Source organism: Ictalurus punctatus, chromosome 7 (genome assembly GCF_001660625.3).
Source record: "Ictalurus punctatus breed USDA103 chromosome 7, Coco_2.0, whole genome shotgun sequence".
In the NCBI taxonomy this organism is placed as follows: domain Eukaryota; kingdom Metazoa; phylum Chordata; class Actinopteri; order Siluriformes; family Ictaluridae; genus Ictalurus; species Ictalurus punctatus.
Window position 1 is genome coordinate 7,620,117 of NC_030422.2, and position 19,983 is coordinate 7,640,099.

General features: G+C 41.0%; 1 protein-coding gene across 2 annotated transcripts in view; it reads right to left on the reverse strand.

Moving 5' to 3' along the window:
* Positions 1-19,983, reverse strand: part of cacnb2a (calcium channel, voltage-dependent, beta 2a) — a 65,420-nt gene that overhangs the window by 6,437 nt on the left and 39,000 nt on the right. The window contains exons 3-9 of one of the 2 annotated variants that reach the window (XM_017472982.3): positions 16,940-17,059; positions 5,825-5,947; positions 5,530-5,663; positions 5,296-5,372; positions 3,121-3,140; positions 581-661; positions 199-257 (exon numbers count right to left, since the gene is read on the reverse strand). In XM_017472982.3, the coding sequence (XP_017328471.2) occupies positions 199-257; positions 581-661; positions 3,121-3,140; positions 5,296-5,372; positions 5,530-5,663; positions 5,825-5,947; positions 16,940-17,059 (614 nt within the window). Of the gene's footprint in view, positions 1-198; positions 258-580; positions 662-3,120; positions 3,141-3,437; positions 3,578-5,295; positions 5,373-5,529; positions 5,664-5,824; positions 5,948-16,939; positions 17,060-19,983 lie in introns of both variants that reach the window. The other variant, XM_017472979.3, reaches the window with a different exon arrangement.

Consider the following 19,983-nt stretch of genomic DNA (forward strand, 5'->3'; position numbering starts at 1 on the left):
GGCCAGGAGAAGGCGCAGGCATGCAAGCCAGCCTTGTGCTTATGGTCCAGCATGGCCAATTAAGGCAATGAGACAAGACTATTTAAAGTAGCTCTACACAGATACACACGCTAATACATAAACTACCCCAAAGAAGGACCAGTCAGGACAGGAGCTTTTAGAGAAAGAGACAGAGAAGGACTTTTGGCAAGCCCTTACCTTCCCTCAAATCTGTGCTTCAGAAAGTCAAATAATGCTTTCTGCATCATGTCTGTCACCTGTAAAAATAAAATAAATAAATGTGTGTAAGTAAGAGATACAGTTGATGTGTAGTAAATTTACAAATAATGCTACTAGCAGTATTACTGAAGATGAATATACATAACAGCTTCATATATACAGTATGTGTAATATCTTTATCTCTTTTAACGTATGATAGATAGATGAAAGACCTATAAGGAGTTCATTCAAGCTGAGCATCAAGAACAGCATTGAAGCCAACATGTGGTTAGGGAAAATGTCCACAATTTAATAGAATAACTGGAAATCCTACTGCAACACAACTCATTCTGGAAAGATAGTCCTTATTGAAGAGTCTGACCTCATAACCCTTGAGTGAGGGTCCCACCAGGACCACAGGCCTCATGGAGGGCACCACGTCATATGGGGGGATGTGCTCAGTCTGCAGAGCGCACGAAAACACATGTCATTCTCCCTCTCCCACACTCAACCCTTCATACCCATCCACTCCAATACATGACACGTTGACATAAACTTACATCACATTCAGTATAACTATTAAAACACACCATATACCAGGGTTTACCAATCCCAATTCACTGGACCCCATGACCTGCACATTTGAGTGGTTTTCCTACATTAACACACCTGATCCAGCTCATGTGGTGCTTGATAATTAGCTGTTCAATCATCCACCCATCCATTTTCTGTACCGCTTGCCCTACACGGAGTCCTGGAGAGCCTGGAACCAATCCCAGGGAACTTGGGGCATGAGGCGGGATGCACCCCATCGCACACACTATGGACAACTTGGAAATGCCAATCTTTGGACCGGGGGAGGAAATTGAGCTACCCAGAGCAAATGGTTAGAACATGCAAGCTCTGCGCATACAGGGCGTCAGGGGGGAATCGAACCCCCAACCCCGGAGGTGCGAGACAAGCGTGCTAAGCTCCCCATGTTCAGTCAGGTGTGTTGTATTACAGAAAACATGTGTAGAGCATTGAGGTCTCTGGAATATGGATTGAGAACCACTTTTGTATAGCCACACCAAATGACATAAAAATGCTAAGAAATGTTATAAAAATCTAAATATACATTTCTTTCCTAGTAGCCAGAAAACGATTTTCTGGTTACAGTCTGCAATGTGCATGAATTTTGTGTAAAAAAAAAAAAAAAAAAAAAATCTCACACAAGGCATTACTGTACAGAAAGTAGAGAAAATCCAACCATGTCAAAGTAGACCAGTTGTTGAGAGATTTTTTGCTCTCGATGTTCAGTATTTAATGAAGCAGTGAGTCCACCTCATCACCGTGTGCTGAAACTGTACCATCTAATTAACATTCTGTAATGTAAGATCAAATTTTGTCTTCATTTACAGCTGTAAATTAATCCTCTTAATTAAGCTTCTCAGCCGAAAGTGGAACAGCGGAAGTAGGTTGAGACTGATGTCTGTATCTATAAAGTTCCCACTTCACTGGTGAACGATAGTCATCTAGGACAGAATATGATAGAATAAAGAAATCTGGGCCTCATTTATCAAATATTCATTTATTTGTAAACAATCTGTACGTGAGAACTGTGGTATTCAACGAAGACGTGGTTCATTTGGGAAAATGTGCTTTATCCTATCAGAGCAACTTCATTTTCTGGAAGTTTATGTATAATGAGGCTCATTAGTGTGAACTTCAACTGATAGACTTGAAATAATATGATTGGCCTAGGAATATACATTGCGTTATCAAGTTTGAAGCGCTTATTTATTACAAACTTGCTGAAAAGTTTATTAATGACTTCCAGAACAAATCCATCACATAAGACGAATAAAACTATAGCCTCTCAAATAAGAAATAGCACCCTGTAAATACGGAGTTAATATGGGTCTACGCTAGACGAACCGCTGCGATGGCTGAGCTGCATTACTGGAAGACTTTGCGCACTCGGCCATTAAGAGGCACTCTTTAACAGTCGTCGTTTTCCTGTTTTCAGCTCTCTGTGACTTTTCATGGACGTTCATGGCCATCACTACAATGCAAAACAGCTGTGCTGTGAACGCGCTCGGTGGCTTATAGGCGATCGACATTTATCGGCACGTGCACCTGACTACGAAGAAATTCAGCGTTACTGAACGTTTTGTAAAACCGACGGCGGTTTTTTCCGTTCAGTTTGGCCTACCAAAACATTTACACGATTTTTATGAAAAGATTGATAAACAAGGCCCAATATGTACGGCACAAATGCTACGAATATCATAGATCTCGGTCTAACGCAAGAACTCGGTCTTCTTGTTGAGCGTGATCGTGCGTTATCGATTCAGATCTATTCAACGGTAAAGATGAACAACACGCAGATCACATTTGGTCAAAGGCATACAGTACACGTTCGGTATCGATGACACAATCGGTGCATTAGACGATTAGACAACAGACACGTGTTAGTCAAGCAAGCAAGAATAGAACACTATTTTGTAACACAAATGTGAATGGGAACTCGAGATGTCTAGTAATGCGAAGCAATAAAAACAAATCAAACCCGAACTCTGGTCCCAAGCGAATTTTCTCAGTATATCTAATGTTCATTATGTTGTTTTTATATATATATATATATATATATATTTATATATATATATATTTACATCAGGATAGACTAAACAAACTTTGAAACGTTCTATTTTTGCATTACATGTGAACTAGGTTGGGAAAATGAAATGCCACAATAAAACCGAGGTCCCATTCGTTGTATCACAATCTCACACACACAAACATCTACTGTATGTTAAAGTTAGATTCCATTACAGAGATGGATTAGTGGGGAGGGGAAAAAAACACAGCAATGCAGAGACTCCAGTGGGCCTTACAGGCTTCGGGAGACTCCTACATGTCCTTATAGCAGCCTAAACTTACCGACTTCAGCTTCTGCTTAGCTGAGAGAAGGAGCGAGGGAGAAGGACAGAAAGGAAGTGAAAGCATTAAGTGAAAGAGGACAAAAGGAAAGCAGAAGAGGATAGAAGAGTGGGAATTTGAGGACAGGAATTGAGAGAGCAGACAGAGGGGGGAAAAGTAAATCGGTTAGCTAGGCGAGCATGCTTATTGCTCTCGTGCGGTTATACAGACAGACATGTTTTAAGGACAGACAGGTGGGCGCACACTGCGTGGTGTTGGAGAGACATACAACCGTACGGAGGAGTGTGAAAAGCGGGAAGACCCGCCTCTCGGGTTACCTTCTTAAAGAAGGGCATTCGTTTCTCACGGGTTAAAGTGGATATGACTTGGTTTGGGCTGGCTTTAGGAGAACGCTGCTGGGGAGGAGGAGGAGGTTCAGGCTCCTCCGACTCTAAACCCACAGCATCTATGTCAATGGCTACACACACATATAGACATATACATACAGTTACATATGGGACTTGGCAAACTAAATGCAAGGAATTCGACTATACGGATCTTTAAAAAATAATGCCTGCATGTATGTTCATTTCACACTGAAAACACTAAAACTTATTGAAACGCTAGGACCGTTAGCAATGGAGTGCAAAAAACAAAGCAGCAGTACTGATCAATGTGTGATCAAACTCACACTTTCCCAAAATAAAACGTTATTAACACTCTTTTATAACGCCATAACATCGTATAAAATGCATTATCTTCCTCACATACAATATCAACATAGACGTTAAGGCTGTCCGAACAAATTCAACTGTTCAAATAGATCATTTTTCTTGATATTTATGCATGCAAATAAAAAAGATCCATAGTCCAATGTTATTCCTAAAATTCATAATCTATAATCCAACATGCCATTTATTTTATACTCATTTGTTCAACTTCAGTCCCCTATACAAGGCCGTGAGCCTCTCCTGAGTGGTGAATACACGCTGGATGATACGCCAAATCCATCACACTATTTGTATGAAAATTCTATTGAATTAAGTGTCCATGAAGTATTATTGTGTGTACGTATGTGTACTCTTTCAGAAAAGAGGGTTCTCCAAGGGTTCATTGGACAATTAAGGGTTTGTGTCCAGATTTCTTGTAGGTAAATACTTTAGAGCAGAACCCTTAAGGACTGCCCCAAAGGGACAACTGAAGAAGGGTTAGGAATTTGCTCAGTAGTTAACATATGCACGGTGATGTGCAACCTGTGGCTCTGAAGGTGCTCTTTCACACTGCACTGGCTATGGTGGAATTCAATATGCCAAGGTGAAAGCATTTTATTATTTATTTATTTATTTATTTATTTATTTAACTACGACGGCTTTTTTTGTGTCATGGCACACAACATATTGTGGTTGTACAGCTGTTTAGGGAAACCTCGCTATCTTGGCTAGCTCCTTTGGAACAAAAAACGATCTCTAGCGCACATTACAAGGTACATGTACATATATAAACCTTTTGCACATTCGTGTTCCTTAGACTTAGAACACAAATGTAATGCTCAAGATTGCTCATGGTTCCACGTTTGGGGTCAGTTTATATTGGGAAGGGTTCAAGTCTCAGTCTATGTAAATATAGTGTGCTTGCAGAACATTTCAGGGTTAGGGCTAGGGCTATTTTTATTATATATTTTTTAAAATTCCCTCACTTTTGTGTTGAATATCTCTTGTGGGGGACCAGATAGGAACCTAAAATTGTCAGAGAAATAAGTCCTCTATAGTAGCATTCTGTGGTAATAATTGTGAGTTTGAGATTTGAGGTAAACTCTGCTGGACAGTTGGTACAGGTGTATAGTTGGTATGCGTGAATAGATTTGATCCGAATATGGAAGTACAGTGTTGAGTCGGGTGTTTATAAATGAACAGTGTCCTAAACAGAGCTGTGATGTTTCTCCTGTGATAAAAGCAGTAAATGACTACAGCTCAGAAGTCACTTACGGCCCTAACAGATTTTACACAGCAACATTCGTAGTACCTGGTTACGTGTAAGAATTTTTACCATCGTTTAGCTGGAAATCATATACGCTATAAAGACCATGTAACTTTAGAGCCATAATCAAGCTTTTTATATTACACCATGATGATCAATGTTTTCTTTCTGAATTCGAAAATAAATTGAACGTGTGAGAGAACTAAATAAGCAACTAACCTGAGGAGGGAGGAGTAGACTTTCGAGAGCTTGGGACAATGTCCCCTAAACTGGACAAGGAGTTAGCCCCCAATTTGCTACAGAAAGAGAGACAGAAAAAAAGATTGTTTGTGACAAAGCAGCTGACATTTCTGCAGCAATAAGTCTACATAAACAAATAGCAAGTTTAATTTAGTATGCTGTCATCTATGCCTGTGTGTGTGTGTGTGTGAGAGAGAGAAAGCGAGCATATGCCTGGAGAATTTGCTCTGTTTGGCTCGTTGCTCCTGGCGGATGCGAAGGTTTTCTAACTTCACTGGACTGGGGATGAAACCGATCTCACATCCTTCCTTCACCAAGCGGCCAATCCACCAGTCATTATTGAACTTCTGCCAAAAGCACATATAGAGACAATAAATCAGCATCAGCATTATATCATCCGTTCATCCATCAGTTCAATAAACATACACTTGCAAAACAATTAGCTCTGTTTCAGTCACACAGTGAATTACTAGAGGTGTTTGTGTGCGTGCGCTTATTTATTACTAACCTCTTTTACATGTAGGAAATCTTTAGCTTCAAATGAAATGGCCATGCCAGGCACGGGGACGTCATCGTCGAGGGAAGCACTGTAGCTAACATTTGTACGAACGGCAAACGCTACTGGTTTTGTCTGCTCAGGATAAATGGAAATAAAAAGAATGGAGAGAACGAAGAGTGATGAGAACCAACTTCATCAAGTTAAGTCCGACTTGAATCCTCTCGTTGCATAAATTAGAAATATCCATTAGTCTTTTTGCTATCCAAACCCCACTATTTGAGCATACCATGTTAACCAGGTTACACTATTACTATTAATATATCACTATTACTATGGCAGGGATCATCATATCCACAAAGAGCCGGGGTGGCTGCAGGTTCTCATTCCAGCCTAACTACACATAATAGTGATTTGGAATCTGGTGTACTTCCTGCTTGGTTATAAACCTGCCACAACAACCTTTCACAGATAAGATTGAATACCCCTGACCTCCAGGGTCGGGGGTTCGAATCCTGTCCCTGCCCTATGTATGCGGAGTTTGCATGTTCTCCCCATAGTTCGGGGTTTCCTCCCCCAGTCCAGAGACATGCATTGTAGGCTGATTGACATCTCTAAATTGTCCATAGTGTGTGAATGTATATGTGAACCCGTCCAAGGTCCCCCCCCCCCCCCCCCACCCCCCCCCCCCCCCCCCCCCCCCCCGCCTAGTGCCCCGATTTCCCTGGAATAGCCTCCGGGCTCTTCATGACCTTGTGTAGGATAAGTGGTACAGAAAATGGACCGCTGGATGTTTGGCCCAGAAGTCCAAAGAGAGTCCATTGAAGTCCAAAGAGAACATATCGGTCTAACAAAATTGGTAAACTGCTTACATGTCCTGATTAGTGTACTATATGATTGTTTACTTTCTCCATGAGGCTACTGCACAATGTTTACTGCACTTTTTTACTGCACTTATTTACCTGCTAGGAAGCTTGTCATATGCTGATACAAGTGGGATTTCAGTATCAAGTTATTCACAGTCTCATTTTACGTCCCAGTAGCCAGACCTGTCAAAATATACAACCATAACAACCAAGACTTGTCCAGTCTCACAATATTAACATCATTGCCATGAACTACCTTCAGGACAGTTTCACAGGAAATGACTAAAACAACACGCTGGCGGGAATTAAAGGCTAAAATTACACGTGGATACAACTGTCTACTATGTGTCATATGCTACGACCGATCTGAATGAACTTCATCGCAAAACTACCTCAAGTAGAGCAACAGTGTCATCTCTGTGTAGGAATGAGCTTTTTTTAGTCAGTGTGTGGCTAGACGCCATTGTGCCTGCTCTAAAAATAGAACTCAGTCAGAGGAACTGGGGGAGTCTGACTCACTCATGAGTCATGAGTGAATGCTAACATTTATGTTATCGGTGCTCACGAGCACTAACTAACACAACACAAAGTTAAAAGCCAGGGAGCCTGTCAAGATAGGGTAATTGGTAAGGATTTCAAAAGCTGAAGGCTATTGACACCCTCAGAAGATCACTACACTTCAGTGGTGTAGCCAGCAGCGATGAGGAAATATACAGTACTAAACGTCATCACTGTGCGGTCTGTACAATTTAAATGGCATATACTGTATATTGTCATGCAGTTTGGCTGGATGCCATTCAGTAGGAAGTGGGAGTGGTGACGGCACAAATTTGTTGTTTTTATTAGTATTAATCTTGCCATATTAATACTATCGTCATTAAATACCTTTATGACCGTTCCATTGAAAATGACCAAAACAGCATGCTTGTAATAGAGAATATGACCTCTTATAAAACCAGATCTACCCCTTTTTATTTCCTCCTCCTGCAGTAGACCACTAGTATTCCATTGCTCGTCACCTTGATATTCCTATACCGAGAGTGTAGCTATCAGGCTAAAAGCTTTGAAACATAAAATGAGATTTTAAAAAAATTAAAAAAAAGTCCTAAGGGACGTTTTGGTTTTACATTTGGTTTTACAATATCCGACACAAATATAGCCACGTTAATGAAGGATAGGACGGATGCAAGTGCAGGTATGGCAGGTTTAATAAAATAACGAGTCCAAGGGATCAGGCAGAAATCGATAAACATGGACAGGCAGAGGTCAGGTGATCAGAAAACAAGAACAAAGTCAAAACCGGAATAAACAAATACGGTATCAAGGTTCGGTAACGGCAGCGGTAAAATGTAACCGCGTGTAATACTTCGCAAAGACGTTGTGTACGCGAGTCTCTTTTATGTGTGGTGCGATTGTGAGTGAACAGGTGTCTCTGATTAGTCCTCAGGAGAAGGTGACGTGTTTCGGGAGTTGTAGTCGTTGGCCATGTTTGTAGTTTGCGGTGCAGTCTGGGAAACGGAGTCGTGAGTTTGCCATGACATGACGAACATAATCAACTGAGCCTCTATGTGTGCTGTGTTAATCTGCCACAAATAACCATTGCTTACCTGCAACGGTATTAATACTTATATAAGAAATATATGTACATATAGTAACGTTGAAATCTTAACGACGTATTATTACTTGGTCCCATAAAACTGCACACAGTAGCGCTGCCAACAGGAAAATACACACTATTCTACATGACAAAATGCAGAGTAGTGTATCTGTAGTTTATAGGCACAGTATGTCGGCATCATGGTGAGAGAAAGGCTTAAGTAGGTTCAGATTTATTGCTTAATTTTTCACTTCCTGGCGTTTCCAATTTCCTGTCATAAGCCGCATCTCAACTCGAGAATTCTCACGGGGTGTGTTGGCGTAACCGGTGCACCAATCAATCAATAGAGGGGTGCATTCTCAATGCGGCAGTGTTTGTGGAAGATATGAAAGCCAGAACGGCAGAATCCCCCCTCACTGCTGTAGCAGAGAACAATTTCTGAGAATGGAGGATTTCAAAACAAGCGATTTTAAAAATAACTCGGGCTGACAAGAAGGACAACGGAGAAAATGCGTGGAGAGACTTTGGGAATATCAATTTACAATCCATTTCACATAGATTAGATTAAATGAGACACACACACACACACAAAGGCAACTACAATGAGCTGTATGGTTGGAATGCAGTTATGACACTGCCTCGTTTTCAACTGAAAATGTAGCGTACAACTGGGTTTGTAAAGTGAAGACGTAATCTGAAAAAAAGCACCAAAGGGCAGCCTTTCATACCTGACGAACATGCACTATAAAATTTGACCGAATGCTATACAACACAGTAGTTCGATGATAGAGTGAGAATCTATGTCCCTTGAATGACCTTAATTCAGAGTGAACACAAAAGAGAGGATGACAGGAAGGTTGTCTCTAGAGTCTAGTGGAATACATAAATCAAGAGATTTTGATGGACAGACATGCAGTGGAGGGAGAAGATAATGAGCTTGAATACATCATCCATTCATATACAGTTGAACAGTGACAGATGTGTAGCTGTGAGTGCGTGGGTCTGAACGAGAGTGAGCTGAAAAAGAGAAAACCAATGTCATTAGCATCCCAAAGATGGCCCACACACGTACATGTGTAGACTGAATTATGTGTGTGCCACAGAGAGGAATGGTGTTCTCTACTATACACTGTGCACACACACATTATACTACCTTTCTGCTCTGGATGACCGGGTAAGACTACTGCTGTCAGCTCTTCTCTTTCTGTCCGTCCGTCCTTTTTGACCTTGCCATCCCCCTTCTTTACAAAAACCCTAATCCTTTACCCTAATGCAAACGTAATCTTCAAACCGAAAGAAAACACACTTAAACTAATTCATTTCAGTAATCATATCAAATATAAAATGCCTTTTTATTACGTTTTAAAATACTTCTCCACTCACATTTCTGTTTACTTTTCACTATTTACATGCCTTCTCTTTCTCACAGACCATCTGTTATGCAACACAGGCTTCTATAATATATGCAGTACTGACCATGCAGAGAGAGCGCACATTTCGGTGTGCGTGTGGTGAAGGGGTGGTAGTTGTTATGGTGACTTTGTTTTTATATCTGGGTCCAGACAAGGATAGGAATATCTAAAGTGGTGGCATTGGTGGTGGGGGGGGGGGTTATACAGTACATTGGGGAATTGCATGTTTTCATGTTTCCATATCATGGTCCATACAAGAATACAAATCTCGGCAGGGGACGGGGTGGTGGTGGGGAGAATAGGATTATCTGAGATAGTCCGGTTGGGTATCGGAACTGGGATCACACGGAAAGCGATAAAAAAAAAAAAAGTCCCACAAGCTGGAGTTTTTATGTTCATGTGAGCAAACGATTAGATACGAAGATTGTGGGACAAACAAAGAGAACAATCATTAATGCCATTCATCCTCAGTAACGTCCTGGTCAGGGTCACATTGGTTTAAATTAGGCTAATGGTAGATAAAGATCTCCTATAATTATTATAATCTTCGATATATAACTGTATATCACTATGATGGCCGTGTAGCATCCATAACATTCTTATTCTACACTACACATTAAAATAAGCCTGTTGCCAATCAGCAGTCTGAACAATTCAATTCCCACGAATGACTAAAGTCCTGTTGCATTTTGGGACCATAATATTATAAGATTGTGTCTGGGTTAAAAATGAAAAGGGAGATTCAAATTACGGATAATTACCTGAGTAATTAAAGTCTCAAGACGACGTGTCGTTTTTAAAAGCTCGGTTTATGACGGTGCTGTTTGTATGACTGTGTGCATGTGGAAGCATGTGGCTGTTTTCCTGTCCAAGGGTAATGAATAATTTCTTATTCCTGTCCCCATGCCTATGTGCTATTGTACATCTGGCCTTGCTATGAATATTCATGCATCTGATGCATTTTTAATAAGAGATTGATGGCCAGTGCTATATTTAACACGGTGGAGGAAAAACATGGCTAAAGAGAGAAAGAAAAAAAGGAAAAAGGAGAGATTAATGGGGGCGGGGGGGGGGAAGAGGGGAAAAAACATGACTGAGAGGAAGTGTGTGTGTGTGAGAGAGAGAGAGGGGCACACAGAGTATAAGAAATAGCCCAGCTCTGAACACCTGCTTCATTTTGCCTTTCAGAAACCTGTTTCTAAAAATGAAAGAAGTTCCAGACAACCTAAAGTAGCCCTGAAGCTGTGTCTAAAACCTAGCCAGCCAGACATCTCTGGAAACAACAAGTGTACGTGTCTTCTGTGTGTGTGAGCGAGAGAGAGAGAGATGACAGGGATGACAATTGTGGATGATGTGTATGCCTATCTATCAAAAGCGCATACAGTCATGTATAACATGTTGCCATTGTCGTTAAAGGTCTTTTCTAATTAGCACACAGACGCACATGAGTCCATTCATAGTCTATTTTCATATAGCCTATTATAATAACAGACTGGCCAATCTATATACTGCTCATCTAAAATACGGGTGTTAACCGAGTCAGTGCTACCGGCCAGAAAGTTCATTTTCAGTAAACAATGTGCAAGATTAGAATCGTCAGGTTCATAACTGGGGCAAGAGAAAAGCATTCGCCCAATTGTAAAGAGATGACGTACCAAATCCTCATGATGCCACGCCCATCTGTGGCTGGGAGTTCAAGAGAGAGTAATTGGCCGTGTTCCCTGTCAGTCATAGCGACCCAACCTATCATGAGTTTCTCTGAGTTTATGTATGTGGAAGAGGGTAGATGGTGTGTGTTATGCTACTCTGTGACGTAGCATGAGCATCAGTTCAAAAAAGGTGCTACGGCTAGCTTCATGTGTCTCAGAGGAAGCATGTTAGCATTCGCCCTCGCCGATTGGTATCTGTTATGTGATAGGGGAGAGAGAGCGCGTGGGTAGGAGTTGGCATATAAACATATTAGGACAAAATGTGGGGAAAACCCCATCATAGTGTACATGTGCATGTGCACTACACCGTTTAGGCCATTTTTCTGGATCTGATTGCCGAGATTATTGCTAATATGTATAAGATACGGTCATTTTCAGATTTAACAAAAGAAATGTGTAGTGAATTCTCAGCAGCTTTCCCCCAGAAATTAGAAATCTGGTTAATTCTTCTCTTTTCCTGTGTGTTGAGCACATTTGAGTCATCTCATTTCAATATCAGGTCTACAAACGTGACCGATTATGCATTCGTCAGTGCTTTATTTTGAACGTCCATATTTAGCACAGAATGAGCAACAATTCATTTCTGAAAGCCGGTTTCTGTTTGAAACACTTCAGTTTGAAGTTATACATCACTGTTATATAGCAAGGCTATATTAGAGGCAGAGGCTGCAAGGGGATGCAAGATTATTATTTTTTTTTTTTAAATAGAAAAAATCTGGTTTTGTCATTCACATTGTCATTTTAGTTTTCGTGACAGGGACTGACGACTGTCCGAGCCTTCTGAGGCAAATCCACCGCTGCGGTGAGAGTTGAGGCTATGAAGCGTGCGTACTTCAGGAAAGCAGCCGGCCCCGATGACGTTTCTGGCCATGTACTGAGATCCTGCGCTGGTTTGTTCAATCTGTTGTCACTCCTGTGCCTAAGAACAATAAGCCCTCTTGCCTAAATGACTATCGTCCTGGAATCCTCACATCACTTGTCATGAAGGTTTTTGAGAGGCTTATCAAAAACTCCATCTGCTCCTCCATCCCTGACACCACTGACCCCACTCCATTTCGTCTATCTATCGCCCCAGTAGGTCTACTGAGGATGCCATCTCTTACGTCCTACACACCACCCTCACCCACACCGACATCTACATGACTCTGCTGTTTATAGACTATAGCTCAGCTTTCAATACAGTAGTCCCACACAGGTTGGCCTCCAAGCTCAGCGACCTCGTTCTTAATGCCCCCCTCTGTGACTGTACTGTTTTCTCTTCCTGTTACTCAGTGAAATTGTGCATTCCAATTATTTTTGATAGCTTAGCCCATAGACTATAGCCTCATCTGTTTAAAAATTAGTCTGTATTTTGTTGTTGTTATTATTTTCAACTTGAGGGCAGACTAATTTTAGAAAATGAACCCACATTGCTCCTAGCTGTATTGTTTAAGCTAATGTAGCATATACATATCCATCTTCATTCAGCAAAAAACCTCGCTGACATAAAATGCGCAAATGTTGGGTATTTGTGATCAGTTGTCTGTTTGCTGGTTAGCATTCAGTCACCAGCTTATGATAGTTAATGGTCAAAAGATTTGCCTATATACTGTATGTATACGAATGAGAGAAACAGCACAAAATATCAACGGATAATAAAACATTTCAGATATTTATAGCCACGTCCCAGATCATTTTCCGCCACGTTAGTACAGTTCTTGCTTTTTCCTGCTCTAACACACCCACTGTAAGCTAAATAGGGAACTTGGCAATTAGCAAATGAGTTGTTTCAGCAAAATATGCAGGACAGGGATGAATAATCTCTCAAACAAACCAACGTATTATGTTAATAATGTTTACTTAAGGTCTCACACTAATGAGGCTGAGCTGCTTTCACTAACATGAATTAGGGAATCAGTGCTAACAAATGAACTCCACTGGCACGAGAGTGCGTATTTGTACAGTAGCTGAGGGACCTTGGGACTCTAAAATCAGAGCATTCCCTCCTAGTTTTGTCCTTCAGTGGACACCTTTAGAAAGTGTAGCCTGCTCTGTCAGCTGAAAACAAATGGTTCTGTTCTGCAATGGCTAGAAGACGATTTTAGTAGTGGCACCTGGGAAAGGCAGGTGGGACAACGCTCCACTTTCCCCAGTATGCAATTAAAACCATTCAGTCTGGAACTTCATGTTTCACCATTTCAAATGTAGAGCAAGTCAGTAACAAACGAGATGGACCCTTTAGCAAGTGTGTGTGTGTGTGTGTGCCTAATAGTAGGTCCAAAGTTATTCACTTCAGTAGAAAGATAAACAGACCACTGCAGCCACACACAAAGTCTGTGGTGGAAACAACTGGCGAAATGGCAGCAGAAGCCTTCAAACCCTGCAGCCTTAAATTTGCCCTAATACCCACTCCAGCCAAAATTGATACTTGATTCAATATTTTTTATTGTGGTAAATCTGCTGCACAGTGCATATTAAAATATGTAAACATTAGTCAAACTAATCTATGAAAAATGGAATGGCTCTGTATTATGCAAAAATGCGACATCACAGCATTTAGTTTTAATAAAAGCTCTAAAGTAAACAAATTTGTTATAGGTAAAAATCTTAAACACTGGCCAAATTCTCAACAAAAAAAAAAAAAAAAGAAATTTCACTTAAAACCATAGTTCTGCTGCATTGCTTTGGCCTGTTGAACATGTGTCTAGGGGTATGATTCTCGCTTAGGGTGTGAGAGCTCCTGGGTTCAAATCCTGCACAAGCTCCAGATCTGGAATATAAATAAACGTTGGAGAAGTGGAAGCTCAACGGTTAAGATGGTGGACTTCTGATCAGAAGGTCATGAGATCAAATCCCAGCACTGCCAAGCTGCCACTGCTGGGCGCTTTAACCCTCAACTGCTCAGTCGTATAAATGAGATAAATGTAAGTCACTCTGGACTAGGTGCGTCTGCCAAATGGTGGAATGTATTTGAGGTTTTTCTATCTTAGACTTATTCTCTGCTGGTAAGGTAGGCTTCTGGTTATCAGTGTACCATCTGCTTGGTGTTGACTTTAGAGTGTCTGTTGGTAAATTGATACTTGGTTGTCTCTACCCTGCCATCCTCAAGCTACCTTTGCTTCACTCCAGACCAGACTTCTGCCTGGCTTAGTATCACGTTCAGTCTTCTCCATTCAGCCCGGTATTGGCCGTATTTATTTAACCCCGGTTATTTTTGCTTTTCATCGAACATGTGCCGCACTCCAATCTGTCCTCACGTCTTATAGACCCAGAAAGTATCCTCCACAAAGCCTCCCAGAAACCTGACTACATCTCGGCTATAGCTTCCCTTCACTCTCTCGATTTTCTGACAATAACTGAGACTTGGATAAGTTTAGAGAACTCCGCTATACCTGTCCTCTGCTCCACTTCACAGGTTTGATTTGATCTCAGAAACAGCACTTCGCATGTCTTGCACTGTCTCATCTCAACACTTCATCCTTTGAATTCCATTCTGTTACTGTTATTTCTCCCACTAATTGTCATATTATTATTATCTATCACCCACCTGGCCTCATTTCCTTCTTACGTCTTTATTATTTCCTGATCACAAACGTCCTCCTTATTATTATCCTTCCTTCTGATGGCACCTCTGTCCCTCTACTTGTAGACTTCAGCCTCCCTTCTGTCAAGCTTTAGGCTTCTTGCCTTCTCTCCCTTGCACTCTTTTGGTCTGCCCTCTAAAAAAAAAAACAAGAGGGAATGTTCTGGAGCTGGTGTTCAGTCGACCCTCATCAATGCTACCTCTCTCTACCTTTCAGGTCATCACACTGTATACTTCACTGTATACTCGGACATCACTGCTCTGCCTATTACCAACTGTTCCTACTTCTCTCTGACCTCTCAGGACTGACTTTAAACATTCATAATGCTGGTTTCAATACCCACTTGAACTACACTACTCATGATTTCCAGTCGAAACTGTGTCAGCCAGGGAACTCTGCATCCAATCATATGATCAGTCACCAGATTTACAGGCATCCTATCCCCATTCACAATCACCTTCTAATCACACACATCAGGTTCCAATCAGTACAACCACTTATATACACTGGAGTGTTCAGAGTCGCTTTGAGATTTCTCGCTCCGGCATTCATGTCAGTGACGTTACTGAGACATTGTTTACATTCCTGTCTCTCTCTGGCTTTGAACTTAGCTTTGCTTAATACTTTGCCATTTCGGTTTGGCTCTGTCTTTGCCTGTTTCATGACCTCCGTCTGTGAGTCATGACACTGTCTTTCAACTTGTTTTGATTGGCCCAATTTTCTTGTAAGTAGCCATTCAATGATTGTCGGCCATTGTTTGTTTCAGGGATTTAAAAGTGTAATAAAAACTGAAAATATTTGTATAACTTGCATTGGCATTTAAAGAGCCATAACTCTAACGCACAAATCACCCCCCCCCCCCCCTTCCCCCCGATTTCTCCCAAATTTAGTCATGGCCAATCCCCGCCCAGCATGCCTCCCTAGCCTATCACGCGACACCTATTAAGCAGGAGGCAAAGGCTATCGCATGCTTCCTCTGAGGCACGTGAAGCCGGCGAACTGCATCTTTTCAAACTGCTGCTCATGCAACGTCAATCTCTGAGGAGAGCGCTATCCGACCACTTCCGCATGCACGAGCTCACAGACGCCTGAGATTAGCTAGTGTTGCTGTAACTGATAGTGCGAGCACACTCCATTAGAGCACAGCCAATTTTGCTCTCTTGGATGAAAATTGGCTCAGATGGCCATGTGGCATCATCAGAATTCAAAGTTGTGACCTCCACGTTTCTGCTGCTCCACTTGGGGGCCCTAAATTTCTTTTTTAACGTATGTTTTTATCCCGAATTCTTAAAATAGAAGTGTGACTTCTATTTATTGCTGATCAATTAACCCTTTAAACACTCAGTAGGTGGAGACTCACATACCTCACTCTCATAACTACATACCGTTCCTATTAGTTTTTAATTAATAGTAGTTACTCAATAATGTCCTTTAATATAAACAATGGAATAATAAGCTGGGACTAAGAGGTTAACGTAGCCTATGATCACTTTGAGTGTATCAAGGATCACACGGTAAATTTTACTCGATCATTTCTGTCCTTCAAGGCATCTCCTGAGCACACAGACCTACAACTCAAAGAATTCATTCACAACACACATGTACCGGGCCATACAGGACGTCGCAGAATATTCTGTGATTGTTTCGGCCAAAAATGCTCGATTTTTGCTGTGGCTTCTTTCAAAATGTAGCAAATTGCACGAAATTGCTTTGCACAGTCTTTCGCATTGATGTTTGTTGGTAAATGTTAAACTTTCAGCTGTACTCATGTTCGACGCATGTGAATCGAAGAGGGTTTTGGCTGAACGCGCGTCGTGATGACATCACATGGCCCGAAATTGTAAAACGATTGCAAGCTCGTTTGAATAGCCCAGAGTTTCCTTGATCCTGCGATCGCAAAATTGCTAAATACTAGAGGGTCTAATGTACATAGACAGATGCAGTATAGACAAGCGCTTAGGCTGGCAGATAAAAGTTTACCTTGGCCTTTTCGAGCTGGAGCTGGGCCTGCCTCTCAGCCTCTCTGCGCAGTGCCTCTTTGTCCTCCTCTAGAGACACATCCGAGTCAGACGGTCGACTGGTGTACGAGTCTGCCGAACCCTGTAGACAGAGCAGAGGGACGAGCTTTACCATGATATCACATACAGCAACACATACGGTATTCCTGTAGATACATTTTCATCTCTGGATTATCGCTATCTCGAATGATAGCAGTGCAAGTTTTTTATAGGCTCAGGCTCTGGAGATATTAGATATTACCATAGACTAGGGACAAGCATCGGTGGTGGGGGGTAAATATATAGTACGAGCGTAAGATACCCGAGGCAGTAGTGGAGTAGCAAAAGTGATCGGCAGCAATATGTTATGTAACACAACTTTGGTAATATTTTACACTTGAACAAAACACCTCCCTGCTCTACTCCAGAGTGCTCAATACTCCACGGCTGACAAATCTGACTTACTAAGATCTGTCCGTCCGATCGATATTCGTGAAACGTGTGCGGAAAAAGTACACACTATAGAAAGTCATTCTACGTGAGAACACTTTTATACGAGTCCCAATACTGTATACTGATCACAAAGCAGCGGAACGTCAACGTTGTTCGGATCTTTACCCTACAGGCTTTTTTTACTCCATAGTTGCAAATATAAGCACATTTTAAATCTACAGTAAGTTAGAATGTGTTATATTGTTCGTTTTAACACTCATTCATGCAATAACGGTGTAATCCAAAATAGCATCCTGGCAAATGAGGTCATTGAGAAAGATGAGAGAATAATTGTTTCATACAGTATGCATGAATGGAAATATATTCATGAAGAAATATATTCTCACACGCACACACACACACACACACACACACACACAGAGCCCCCTGTGGCACTTGTGGCGCAGTCACTGCAATGCTGATTTTCACCCATAACAATACATTCATAGTTACTTTCACGTCTAAGGAAACACAAGTAAAGGATTCAGTGAGATAAAAATAGACTGTGATACACTACTATGTTTATTACTTAGATATTATTACCAGGCAAATGTGTGATCGAGTCATCACGTCGAAAATACATCGATATACGTTGCAGAGGCACGATTTTTTAAATACTACATTTCCTCAATACACGCCAAAACATGAAAGTAAACCGAATAATCGAATAATTCAAAAAAAAGATGCATTTTAAATCAAATTCAAGTCAAATCGCAATAAAACAACATTGAAAAATTGTTCATTTGCATATGTTTTTTTTTTTTTCCCCCTCTAAAACATTCCATTGTTTTGCAATGACTTTCTTTAACATATGATCTGGAAAAAGCTTTTCTTCTTCTTTTTTTCTTTTTCTTTTTTATATCAGTCCCGTATGTTGACCCATTTTCCAGTATATTATTTACGAGCAGCTGGATGTGCGAACCGAGTGTAATTGATTAAGGTTGCAATAAACCTTAAAGGGCTGAATGTATACAGTATACATGAGGAAACAATATGCAGAAAACGCGCTCCCTATGCGTCTGACATTAACATCCGGTTTTCTAAGGCCCGAGCTCATTACTCAAACTGACCCAATTGTGTGAGAAAACTGTGCTGCCAATGTTTCCAGTAGCACGGTGCTCATTTACACCTGGTCTCGGGTCACATGCGAAACGGTTTAGTTCACTGAACAGAAGATGTAACCTGCTCCACTTCTCCATCTCTTCTTTTTTTTTTTTGCACTAACTTAAAACTTTTTGCACTGTCCACTCTCAAATGTTTATATGTGAGAAATATAAGTACATTTTGATGCCGAAAGTTCAAAAGAAGAGATTCAGAGAGTGCAATTTTTTTTTTTTTTTGGGAGCCCCATTCAGATTATCCGAACAATTTAAAAATTGAACAAATAAAGATGATTCATATGATGATATATGAAGGAGAAGATGGCAAGTATTGAAATAAACATCAAATAAGCCTAGTATATTTTGAATATTTTGCTGAATGAATAGTTCTGGTAGTAATTAACACTTTAATCGGTGTAAATTTGGTTTTTGTTTATCAATACGAGAGCTTCCACTCTTCTTATTTGGAAACGTATAAAATGCCACGTGATCTAGCGCATCCTACTTAATGTAGCCTTGAAATGCTAAATCGAGGTCATGAAAATTGAATATATGTGCGGTATGTAGCCTACTTTATCAGGCTTTTACTTCACTCTTTTGTGTTGTTGAATTAATTAAATATTACTAATGTTTTATTTAATTCTATGCGCGCTCTTGGAAAGACATGGACAGCAATAATCTAATTACTGACCTTATTCTGAATAGGACAATATTCTGATTTAAGGTGTTTACATGGGTTGTTTTTAGAACACTCCTTTCATGTTCAGGTTTTACGTGTTATAGAACATAGATGGATTAACGTCACACGTCATTACGTCACCGCGCCGCGCCGTCCGACGTTCCCTCCAGAATTTCACGTATCGACGTACAGTTGGTCTTCGTTATGGGACCGTATACAGTTTTGGGTGTTTCATATTTAATTTTACGAACGCTTCAAGTGCAGTTAATTATTTGTCGTGCTGTACGTGCTAACAGACGACTGCTTGAAGCCGTGGGCTGCGTCCCAAACCGCGTACTTACCTAAATACATTTATTTCACCTACTATATAGCAGGTAAGTACGCGGTTTGGGACACAGCCGTGCCCTCTCGTTTGCCGTAAAACGGTTGAGCGCTGCCGTGTGTGTACGTGTCCTGTCGCGAAATGTGGTGTAACGTCTCTCACGCCGTTAATAGCGTGATTAAGGGGTGTACATGTCTGTAATACACGTCAATAACGCGACTAAAACAGGAATACTCAAAACGTCTTAATTCCATTTGTGCTTACGTCGAGTGTGACTTTAATCGGATTAAGGTCCTCAATAATCTCCGTTTACATGCTAGTTTCTCAGAGTATCGTCTTAATCGGGTTAATATCGGAATATTGTCGTCCATGTAAACATACTGAATGTGACCATTGTTTGAAGGATAAGCTGACCAGGCACTCATCTATTATGC